The sequence below is a fragment of the Ostrea edulis genome, chromosome 5 (genome assembly GCF_947568905.1).
Source record: "Ostrea edulis chromosome 5, xbOstEdul1.1, whole genome shotgun sequence".
Lineage (NCBI taxonomy): Eukaryota > Metazoa > Mollusca > Bivalvia > Ostreida > Ostreidae > Ostrea > Ostrea edulis.
In genome coordinates, this window is record NC_079168.1 from 66207035 (window position 1) to 66219271 (window position 12237).

General features: G+C 34.3%; 1 protein-coding gene across 1 annotated transcript; it reads left to right on the forward strand.

Annotated features, from left to right (window-relative positions):
* The first annotated feature begins 1071 nt into the window (after positions 1-1071).
* LOC125649830 (uncharacterized) lies at positions 1072-7188 on the forward strand. Its single transcript, XM_056165197.1, has 8 exons — positions 1072-2019; positions 2873-2958; positions 3100-3171; positions 3681-3795; positions 4816-4916; positions 6646-6714; positions 6837-6987; positions 7076-7188. The coding sequence occupies exons 1-8, from the start codon at positions 1971-1973 to the stop codon at positions 7114-7116; spliced, it is 684 nt and encodes a 227-aa protein (XP_056021172.1). The 5' UTR covers positions 1072-1970; the 3' UTR covers positions 7117-7188.
* The last annotated feature ends 5049 nt before the right edge of the window (positions 7189-12237 follow it).

Genomic DNA, 12237 nt, shown 5'->3' on the forward strand with positions numbered 1-12237 from the left:
TCATCTTCTTCTCCAGAAGCACGTGATTATTTTCAACCTAACTTAGCACAAAGTATTCTCGGTTAAAGGGATTCAGTTTTATCTAAATTAAGAGTCATGCCTTTTCCAAGGGAAAATAAATGAGGAAAATGATTGGTGGTTTCAATTTTCATAAGTACTACGTGATCAGAAAGTCCCAATTTGTATAGTTTCCGTATATAATGAAGATTCATACCATGGCCTTTTGATGATACAGTGGTACCTTAATCGGAGGTTCTAATTAATTTTTTTAAGTTTAAAGATTTAGATAGGGATATATTAAGGAAAATCTTCTCAAGAACCACAGGACTGCAATCCACCGAATTACATATTGTAGCATCATTAGATGGTTTCTTTTGAATCATAAGCCCGCACTTGGGTGGGTCGTTTTAAGGTTTATTTTTACCTAGGAATATACATATGGGAAAATATTTTAAACTCATCTTCTCCAAAAGAACACAAACCCCCCCCCCCCCCAAAAAAAAAACAACCCAGATATGCAAACATCCTTGTAAGGATTCTTTGTTCAAACGACTACCATTTTGACCAGGGCGGGGGGAGGGGGAGGTCACATGACCCTAGTGGTCAGGATGGGTCACTTTGGAGGTTCAATCGGACACATGAATACCTTAGAAAAATACTTAAAAATTTTCATTTCAATTTGAAATAAACATGCAAGCATTCTCATAAGTTGAAGATTTAAATTTCTTAGAGCCATGACTACCGGGACTATATTTGGGTTTATTAAGTTACACGAAGGACTATACAATAGGGGAAAAAACTTTCAAAAATCTTCAAAGTCAACGTAAACTTTTTAGGATGTTATTGAAAATACTATGTGACATTAAATCACTGTTCGTCTAGCATATTTCGAAACATGACTGTAATCTTGGGAAACACTGTAAATCGTGTTTTACATTGTAAATAGTGTCAAAGCTGGCATTTTAGGTGATTCATCCTCAAAATTAAAGATAAGAATACGATAGAAGAGACACCTTCATACAGGAACAAACTGATAAGGTAAGGGGAAATCAATAAAAATATTTCTACAGGAAGTTGTAACCTCTCTCTGAAATACTTACGTCTATCTTCACTGTCTCCCTAAATGCTGAAGTCACTTCACAGATCTGTGCTGGTATTGTATTGAAGTCACTTCACAGATCTCTGCTGGTATTGTATTGAAGTCACTTCACAGATCTCTGCTGGTATTGTATTGAAGTCACTTCACAGATCTCTGCTGGTATTGTATTGAAGTCACTTCACGGATCTCTGCTGGTATTGTATTGAAGTCACTTCACGGATCTCTGCTGGTATTGTATTGAAGTCACTTCACAGATCTCTGCTGGTATTGTATTGAGGTCACTTCACGGATCTCTGCTGGTATTGTATTGAAGTCACTTCACAGATCTCTGCTGGTATTGTATTGAAGTCACTTCACGGATCTCTGCTGGTATTGTATTGAAGTCACTTCAAAGATCTCTGCTGGTATTGTATTGAAGTCACTTCACGGATCTCTGCTGGTATCGTATTGAAGTCACTTCACGGATCTCTGCTGGTATTGTATTGAAGTCACTTCACAGATCTCTGCTGGTATTGTATTGAAGTCACTTCACGGATCTCTGCTGGTATTGTATTGAAGTCACTTCACAGATCTCTGCTGGTATTGTATTGAAGTCACTTCACAGATCTCTGCTGGTATTGTATTGAAGTCACTTCACAGATCTCTGCTGGTATTATAATATAACTTTTTGTACCGTGCTCCGTAGACTGTTCGGTACATGTAATATCATGAGATGGGTAAGCGTTTACCAGGTTAAACAGTACATACAACCCACACCTCATTAAGCTGCAACTCTCAGTTTGATCTTAATTACTTCATATTTCTAGTAAAATTGTTAAAGCTGGTAGATTTCATTTTCATTGCAGAATTTTACCACAGTCTATTTTTAGATATGTTAAAGGTGATCTTGGTACTGCTTGCCGGGCTTTTTTCTGATAGAGGTATAGTATTTGACAATTTGAGAATAGTATATCAAAAGAGGCATATTAACTAGACAAATGTTTATAAGGACAATGATGATATACATTTACACAGACACAAATATACAGTGTATGTTCGTGCCCGTACTGCGTGTCAATCAACTCTCGACCTGTCAACAAAAGCAGAATATATGTCAACATCGCTCATTACACTAAAATTTTATTTATTGGCTCGTTAAAACACCTCTTATGAAGTATGATTTCACCACTGAAAGAGTGATACAAACTAATTAGTTTATATGATTTTCCCGCAATGATGTAAAAAGGGTGTTTTGTTAACAAATGAGAGATTCTAGAGTCCAAATTTTGCTGTGATTTGGTGCATGATATGAATATCTAATAAAGACACTCCTAAAAGAGTAAGATAAAAACGTTCTATTTTTTAGAAAAAAATATTTATGATAATTGGAAACGTTATTTGTTAATATTTTTTAAATCTACGGATAAAATCTTCAAAAAGCATGTCAATTAGAAAAGAGATATAAGGAAGAAACATATTATAGAAAGAAATTGAAATATATGTCAATATATCAGCATAGGTACAGTATGTCAACAATAGTATAATATATATGTTAACATAGGTATAATGTAAAATATATAACAGCATAGGCACAGGTAAACCATCTCGACATATGTACAATGTACAGTATGCCATCAAATGTACACTTGTATAGTTGACATTTAAATAGATACATGTACAGTTGAAGTCGTAGCCAGTTCTAATAATACAGATTTAAATTATCAATTTAACTGTTGTACATTGTTGAGAACTGTTCGTTATTACTAATATTTCCCTCAATCATTGTAACTGTAGTTGAGGGCTTCATTCGTTGCTACTCCTGCAATGGACAGCCAGCTTCTATCTGTGTACAGAGAACAGTCACGTGTCCGTCCGACCATGTAAGTGATTAAGGGAAAATGCATTATAGCTTAATGATATGACTTACATACAGACTGGACGAGGACATCAATGAATTGTAGGATGATCTTTTTTTAATTTCCTTTTGTCTGCTGAATACAGATTACATCCATACATTTCAGATGTGTTTCATGGAGTCGATATCTTCAAGTAACAACGAGACTTTGTTTGTGGCAGGATGTAGAACGAAAAAGGTCGGAATTTTTATGTTTCGGGTAAATTTGCGAGGAGTATTTAGAATTTTGCCCATTCGTCTACCCCAGTAAAAATTTAAAACAAGCTTACAATTCAATGTCTTGGACAATAAAGAATTGTAATTTTTGCGTCTAGGAATTGTGATTGACGTCACTTAACAATTTACTAGGTGGATCCTATAGAATGGGAAAGAATGACAAGAAAGACTGTGATACAGAAAACATTCTAGTGCATCACTGTCTACTGGCATGCAAACATCGCTGTTCAAGAATAATTATACAAGGACATTTGTGATGATAATAATTATATTTGTAGATGAATAGATGATGGTTCATCACTGATCACGGCTATCTTACTCACTGTATGTGAAAATGGATAAAACAAAATTTGCAACAATTACTCGTCGAACTGTCTGTGGATGTTTTTATAACACACCCTTTGATATTATAAAGTGGTGGAACCACTCATGGTCGGTCATTTATCACCTAAGTTAGCCTTGATTTAACAGTTATGTTCCTGGATGGTGTCCCCTGTCGGAAGACGATCGATCGTGGACCAGTGCGCCGAATGTTGTGATGCTGCGTCGTCGCCTCTCTGTAATGGCCGCCTCTGTAATTTTACAAGTACGTTGAATGCAAAGATAGTCACTCCTGTTTTAATAGATTACATTTTCTAACACGTAAAGCGAAAAACATTATTTTACTTGATATTACAACTGCATTCAATTACCATAACCTTGCCATTCAAAAAATTTAATACCATTATTGAAATTTTTTGTTAACCATTAGGTGGGGGGTTGGGGGTTCGGGGGGGGGGGGGGGTGATATTTAATGATATTTAAGACAAACCCCAAAATTGGCATTAATTTCCTATGAAATTACATTTATTTACTAATTAAGAAATAATAATCGCGTTTTCGTGTATGTCGCAGGATAGCCTTCGAGGTCGAGAAATGTTGTTTTGAAACATAAAACTCGAGGCGTTAGCCGAGGCTTAGATATATTTTCAAAAACAACATTTCGAGACCAAGGAGGTTATCCTGCAATATATACGAAAACAAGAACTTTATTTCTATTCTACTACTGCTCAGAAAAGCTACACATGTACGGATTAGGTCACTGTGACGTCATGGTAGTTTCCGAAACGGCCTACACTGTTTTTTTGTTGACGAAAAATGTGAGGTGGTAGGGTTATTCTAAATATATTTGAAAAAAATTTCAAGTATTTATTTTGATGTTGACGGATTGTATCAATTGCTTTGAATACAGTTCAAGGAAAACTTGTCACTGCATCGCCATGTTTACAAGTGTATCGCTCTCGGAATGCAAACGATTGGTTTATACTGAATGGAAAATGTTCTTTAGTCATTTAAGAATTTTTTTTACAACATATATTTATTGATTTTTATGATTATAACCTTGAATTATCGGGCATCGACTTTATTGTTGCATTAGCGAAACTCGAAGCGCAAGAGAGATGTGTATCAATTTTCTCATAATCAGTATGAAGGTATATCGTAGAATAATGACCGCGGCATTTCTTTGATCTTTGCAATAAAAGTAGTAGATTAAAAATAAAAAGTGATTTGTTACATAAATCTTACGGGAAAAACCCTCAAACAAATTGTACTCTCTCTATTTCAGATAATATTACTAGTACTATTACTAGCAATAGGTGTCGTGTGTGTTCGGGGCTTCATGTAGATGCGTCCACGTGCCAGATTTCACAGTGTGGAGATAACGAGGTACAAGTAATTTAAAATCATATAGTTATTTTATGAATGTTAAAATCGTTTCCTCTAAACGCTATTGGAGCCGTTAACCGTAGCACAATAGGCATACCCTCCAGTCAATACTGAATTATCCAGTCACAGTCTGCCGTCTCAACAAAGACAATATAAAACGGGGACTACCGATGATTGGAGGGGCACCCAGAGGGTACCATTGTTTGGGCCCTTTTATGAGTTCCCCTTATCGTAACCAATTATATCTCCAAACTTTTTATCGTCTTATTTGGTCCGCTTTTGTATTGATATATACTGCGTACTGTGCATATAAACTGTGCACGTGTGGATATCCAGTGAACAAGTAAAGAGTCGCTTCAGCTGACCCACTTTCACAACAGTTATGGCATTTAATGCTTATCTTTTGTCACGGTCGACCCCCTTTTACAAAGGTTATAGGACTTTTGCAGAAAATTTCGTTTTCAGCAATTGGTGGGGGTGGACGAAAGAAGGCCTGTATGCTTTTGTGGTGTAAATCAAATGTGGATTCTAAAAATAAATCTATAGAAATTTGAGAAAACTTGAAATCGCAAAACTTTTCTCAAATCAACATCAAAACGTATGACCTTTCAACACTTTACACGACCATTCCTCACGATAAATTAAAGACTAGACTTTTTGACATCATAGACATCTGCTTCTTCAACAAAAATGGAAAACGCAAATATTCCTATCTAGTGATCAGTCATCCCCCCCCCCCCCCCCAAAAAAAATGCTTTGTTAAACGCCACTATGATTCGATTCCACGCACAAGTACTCTGAAGTTGAAATAAAAATATGCTGGAGTTACTCATTGACAATATCTTTGTGGTTATTGATCAGATCTTTCAACAGTCTGTTGGAACTCCCAAGGGCACGAATTGTGCTCCTTTGTTAGCTGACCTGTTTTTATATTCCAATGAAGCAGAATTTATTCAAAAACTTCTACGTGAGAAGAAAAAATCTCTTGCTGTGGCCTTCAATTCGACATTTAGATATATCGACGACGTATTATATTAACAATAACGATTTTCATTCATATGTCGATTCGATATATCCCAGTGAACTCGAAATAAAATATACCACAGAGTCGTCCACTTCTGCTTCATACTTAGATATTTTATTGAAAGTAGATATTAACGGCAAACTAACAAATCAACTTTATAACAAATGGGATGATTTCAGCTTTTCCATCGTCAACTTCCCATATTTATGAAGTAATATTCCATTATCACCTGTATATGGTGTTTATATCTCTCAACTGATTCGATACGCAAGAGCTTGTTCTGCTTATGGTCAGTTTTTTAATCGAAGCAGGCTACTGACAAACAAGTTGATGGTACAGGGGTTCCAACTGTCTCGTTTAAAGTCAGCATTTTGTAAATTCTTTGGTCGTTATAACGATCTAGTTTGCCAATACAACCTATCATTGGGTCAAATGATGTCTGACGTGTTTCATACCGATTGTTAGGCCGTTCCTGGCACATTTATTTGACTACGGATTACTCCGTTTACCTGATCAAGATATAAGGCTCACGGCGGGTGTGACCGGTCGACAGGGGATGCTTACTCTTCCTAGGCACCTGATCCCACCGTGTTTGCCCAACTCTCTATTTTGCATTGCTTATAGGAGTTATGAGATTAATCACTGTTTGTTATCTTCACCTTTCATCCAAACATTCTTTTATTTGAAGTGAGCAATGTTTTGTAGATGTGTTTCACTGGCACTCGGTATATAGGTGGATTACGAAGGATGGTCTATGGCTGCGAAAATGCACACGTAAGCTAATCTCTTATATTCTTAAATATTCCAGAAACATACTTGCACTTCAAACATATTTTCCGTGACTGCTAAGAACAAGGGGAAGAAATGCCACTGTTTTAATCGGTATCATTTGACAGATGTGTCTAGTTTTGGCAAAGGCGTATGCTGACTCACATGGCAGTCCCCGCTATAAGAAAAGCATTGTTGGGGACACCGGTTTACATGTCTGTGACGCATGCTGTTCGACCAATGATTGCAATGCACGCCCGTGTAATCTGGTCGCCAAAGGTATGCAAAATCGAAAATATGTTTCCTTGCCGGAGTTCAAACTCTAGTACTAATAGTTGTCAATATAACGGAATTTGTTTCTTTTCAGAAATGCCCCTTCTGGTCAACATGTCACTCCCAGTGAGATAGACTCTTCTGTTCCGTGGGCTGGAAAATTTGAATGTTGATGTTTTAAGGAATAAAATTCCTAGTATTTTGTCACCACGATATTGATATCAACCCTTGTCAAAAATTTCTAACGTGTCTATCCTTCCGTAGGAATACTGTGCATGTAACGAGTGATTCGGTTGAAGCTGGATTTCCTGGGTAGATGTTTTTAGATTTATGATATGAAAAATACATCAAATGATTACCAAGAACTTATAATTTTAATGCTTTATACAAGAATTAAAAATAAAATTCTCAGAAAAATACAGAAGTGCGCTTCTGTAACTGATAGGGTTTGTTTCTGAAAAATATAATCTTTATTGATGTTTTGACCATATTTAAATTCTGATTCCTTCATATCAATAATATTGTACTTTAATTTTCATGTCAATCTTTGATTGTCAATATAGATATTGATTTCGGATTAAATGCAAAGCATGCACGTAATTTTTCATAGATAGTTAAAACTTCTTGTCTCTGGGGGAAAAAAATTGAAAATCAAAGTTTTAAGATTTAATAAAACGTCCTCGTGAAAATATAGTGTCTGACAATCATTTCAATTGTTGTGGAGCTGCCCTCATGGACAACTATATACCTATATGGTAGGTTCCTCTTTTTAATAAAATAAGTGTATGTGGACTCGTAGATTTTCATATTTATTTATAGGTAGTTGAACTATATATGATAACAGCCTTATATCTGTAAAACTCAAATTTTCAAACTTTTAAAGAAAGAGTGGGTCTTCTTTTATTCAACAATAGTTAAGTCTGCTATATTGTTTTCTTGAAAACTAAAAAAAAAATTCAGTCAAACAGCCCAAATGGTAGTGCAAACGTTATCTTCATAATGTCATCATTCCGTCACTTTGATCAGAAAATAATGATGGGATGCTGACAAAAAGTAGTAGGAGGCATTAATTTTAAAACAAAAGTCGCGACTTTATAAATTTTGGATGGCAAATAGAGCCCTTACCATGAAAAATGAAGATAACGAACAATGATCAATCTCATTAATCCCATAAAGAATACAAAATTAAGAGTAGGGCAAACAAGAAGCCATTGAAACACCAGAGGTTGGATCAGGTGTCTTGGAGGAGTAAGCATTCCCTGTTGATCGGTCGCACCCACCGTCATTCTGACTAGAGTAAATAACTACAGAGTTATTTCTATTGTTAGTTGCTTTGGGAACCTATTCACTAGTGTCAATTTTGGAGTGGGATAACGAGCACAATATATTGCTTGATGCACAATTTGGTTAACAACCAGGATTATCTACAGTAGATGCAATATCTGCTTTGCAATCATTAATTAACAAAACTCTGAATTACAAAAAGCAAACAAAAAAACCCAACCACAAAAAAAAAAAAAAAAAAAAAGAAGTTTATATTGTTGTTTTGTAGATTTTCAAAAGGCGTTTGACTCTATCAATAGATACAAGATATGGTTCAAATTGTTTAATGTTGGTATTCGGGGGAAACTGCTTCCAGTTACCCAGTCTCTGTACAGACGTATAAAATCATGTGTTAAATTCGATGGGGTTTTAAACGAATATCTTAGCAATGAAATGGGTCTTACGCAGGGCGAAGTGTTATCGCCATTAATCTTTGCTCGATTTGGAAATAAATTTTGTTAGTAACAATTCTCCATCTATTAAATTACAATTGATTAATATTTTCTTACTAATGTATGCTGACGACCAAAGGTTGTTATTTTTAGAAATAGTGGAAAAATTATGGAAACTGAGAAATGGATGTATAATAATCAATGGCTTGAAGTTGTATATACATTTAAGTATTTAGGAATGTTATTTAATTACAACCATTATTTTAATGTTGAAACACAATTTTTGATACTTATGTACACAGTCTTCTTTCATATACATGTGAAATTTGGGGATTTTCATAAAACACCGAACATTGAAAAGGTGCATCTTTATGTAACAAAACATGTTAGGGGTAAACAAAAGAACTAACAATAGTATGGTGAATTGTGAATTTGGTAGATTCCCACTTAACATTAGAAGGAAATTGAGAATTTTTTTTATTCTGGTTAAAATTTAAAACCACGAATAACTGTATTTTGAAAGAATGTTATGAAAATATAATTGCAAACAATGACAACTGGATTGTTAATGTAAAACATGACCTGTCAAGCATTGGTTTAGAATATGTGTTTGAGAAGTCGTGTGTGAATCAACATAAATATTATAAAATAATGTAATTCAGAATATTGGATATTTACAAACAAAACCTAATGTCGTCTCTTTCAAGTTCACCAAAAAGTGTTCTTTATCAACATTTAATAGATAACTTTTGTTTACAATCTTATCTCAAAAGACCAATCAACTTAGAGGGACAATGTTTGAAGGGCTGCAAGGCTTTGTAAATTATGTGATTATAATGATATAGAAGATGAGTTTCATTTTATCCTGAAATGGCCATTTTACATCAATTTGAGGAAGAAATATATTAAGGATTTCTATTACACAAAACCAAGTGTCTTTAAATCAGTTAAGCTCTTTAGTGTAGACAATACTCAATAACTTGGAAAAATTCTTAATACAAGCTGGAAAATACGAAGTTTAGTGTTGTAAGTCAATAATGTAATTATATTATTTTTCTAATAACGTGCATCTCATACTGTGATTATGTTATATTTGTAATTTCTCCTCCTATCTCCTCCTGTCTACTCAGCCGTTGTTACATGTACCGTATACAATTAGATATACTGTGAATATACATGTACATGTTCTGGATGTATTCCGATGAGTTGTATAACTCAAGAACAATAAAGAATTGAATTGAAACTGAAGTCTATAACCACAGCTTATTGTGATGGTATTTCAGGTTGTTTGTAATATTGTCTTGTGGACGTCTACATACTTTCTGGGCTCGCCCTATTGATGAATTATCAAGTCACGGTATGAGATAATCCAATAATCTTTCTGATTTAAGGCCGTAACCTCTTCTTTGAACTTTAAAATTAGTTGAACTGGAATTTGCCAGGTTTTTATTTAAATATTGTTTGTAATATAGCACAATCCAAGAAGTTTGTACTAAAAATTATTAGCAAATGATTATTTTAGGAGCCTCAATTCACAAACTCATCCGACAACAGGAAGTACCCGATGTAATTTATAAAAACAATGAAGCAAGTCCTCCAAAATTGACACCAGAGGTCGACCGTATTGACACTGACGTAGAAGATGGAATTCTGGGACCGTTCGAGATGGAGGGAGGAGGTGGATATTCGCCATCGATTTCATTTTCAATTCAGATGACATCAGCAATACATACGACACCACTTACTTTCCATACGACGCCACTTCCTTTCCGTAATATGTCACTTCCTGTCACTAAGATGACCGACTCCAGAAAGTTTCAAGAAATTACTATCAGTGACTCTGGGTTAGATACGAGACTTCTTGGTCTTCCTGCATGGGAATACTTTCTGGTCACTTTGTTTGTGATGGTTGGTACTGGAATTGGAATCGGCGTAACGATCGTTTGCAAAAAATGCTGCGGTTTAGCGAGCAGACGAAAAAAGAAGGACAAAACGAATGTGGTTAATGTTGAAAGACGCATGCATCTTTGGTTTATTTAAGGAATGAGAGTAATTTTTCGTCATTTTATACGATATAAAGTAAGTTGGGGCATTTACGCATTATAAACCGAGGAGCAATTGTGTAGAGCGTTAATCGTCCCAACTTATATCATATCCTATAAAATGGGTAGAGATTACACTTTCATTCCTTATAATTAAATGTAGTGAAAAGCATTTGATGAATAATTCTAAGGAAAATATAAATTCTATATGACATAGAGCAATGTATTGTCATAGCAACAAAATGAAAAATAAAAATTGGCTCAATTGAATAAGGGGGATAAATTGTTTCGAAACTTTCGTAATTCTAGCTGAAATTTAGAAAGTGGTTTACAGATCAAATTTAAGTTTTGTCATAGTTAAATGATTTTTACAAGATATATGAGACTTTCTGCCGAATTTATATATTTTCGGACTGTTTTCCACTTAGTTTTAACTTAGGAATCTGAAATTTGACGTATGCATGGTTACCTAATGAGTAGAAACTGATTTGTTATGACTGACCTATTCTAACAAAAATTGCAAAACTTAATTTCATGGTTGTCGGAATTTCTTCAGTTTTGTTTTCTGGACTTTTTTTCTCTAGGCTCTGATTTTGGAAGCTGAGATTTGGTATATGATTTAATAATATATATTCACAGACATTGGACGTTTACGAGATTTATGAAACTTTGTATAGAATGTTGTTTTCTACAATGCCTTAACTTAGGAATTTGACATGTGATTATCAAATGAGTAGATACATGTACATATCAAGTTTCACTTTTGCTACAGCTGAATTATTCTAATAAAAATTGTAAAACTTTGTCTCATGGTTAACTGAATTAAATTTTTTGTACTCTGTCTAGATCTCTGGGTTTTTTTTAATTGTGTGAAATCTATATGATTTAAGGCATACCAATTTGTAATTAGAGTTCGTCTAATTCACTGCATCTACATATGTATTTACAAAAGATCGAAATTATGATATTTCGTGAGATTGAAAAATAATATCTGCCCGCTCCTCCAAATATAAATGGTCTGCAATGGCATCCCTAAAGAAAATAGGGGACACCGGTAGGTGACATGTATTGCTTTTGCTAGGATCTCAGAATGCATGTTGTAACCCCCCTTCGGTTAAGACATTAAATTATCTTTGAAAAATACTTCATAAAAAATGATTTTGCAACCAATAAACACAGGTTTTATCTTTTATAACTATGATCTGAAAGCTTTCTGAATTGATTTTTTACTGTTTCAAAATATTTCAATAAATTTCTTTAATAACAGCCTGTGTTTAATAATGAACGTTTTCTTTCTTGTGAATTATTGATTATCAATATGCATATAAATTTCGGATTTTATGCACAGGATGGAAATAAACGTTTTCATGTTTATATATTGTCAGTGTAGATCCTATAGATAAAACTGGGAATAAAATGCTATACGTAAGATCGATGTTTGATAATGATATCTCTATAAAACGAAATATGTCTTTCGTGTTATGTTAAGATTTATCGAA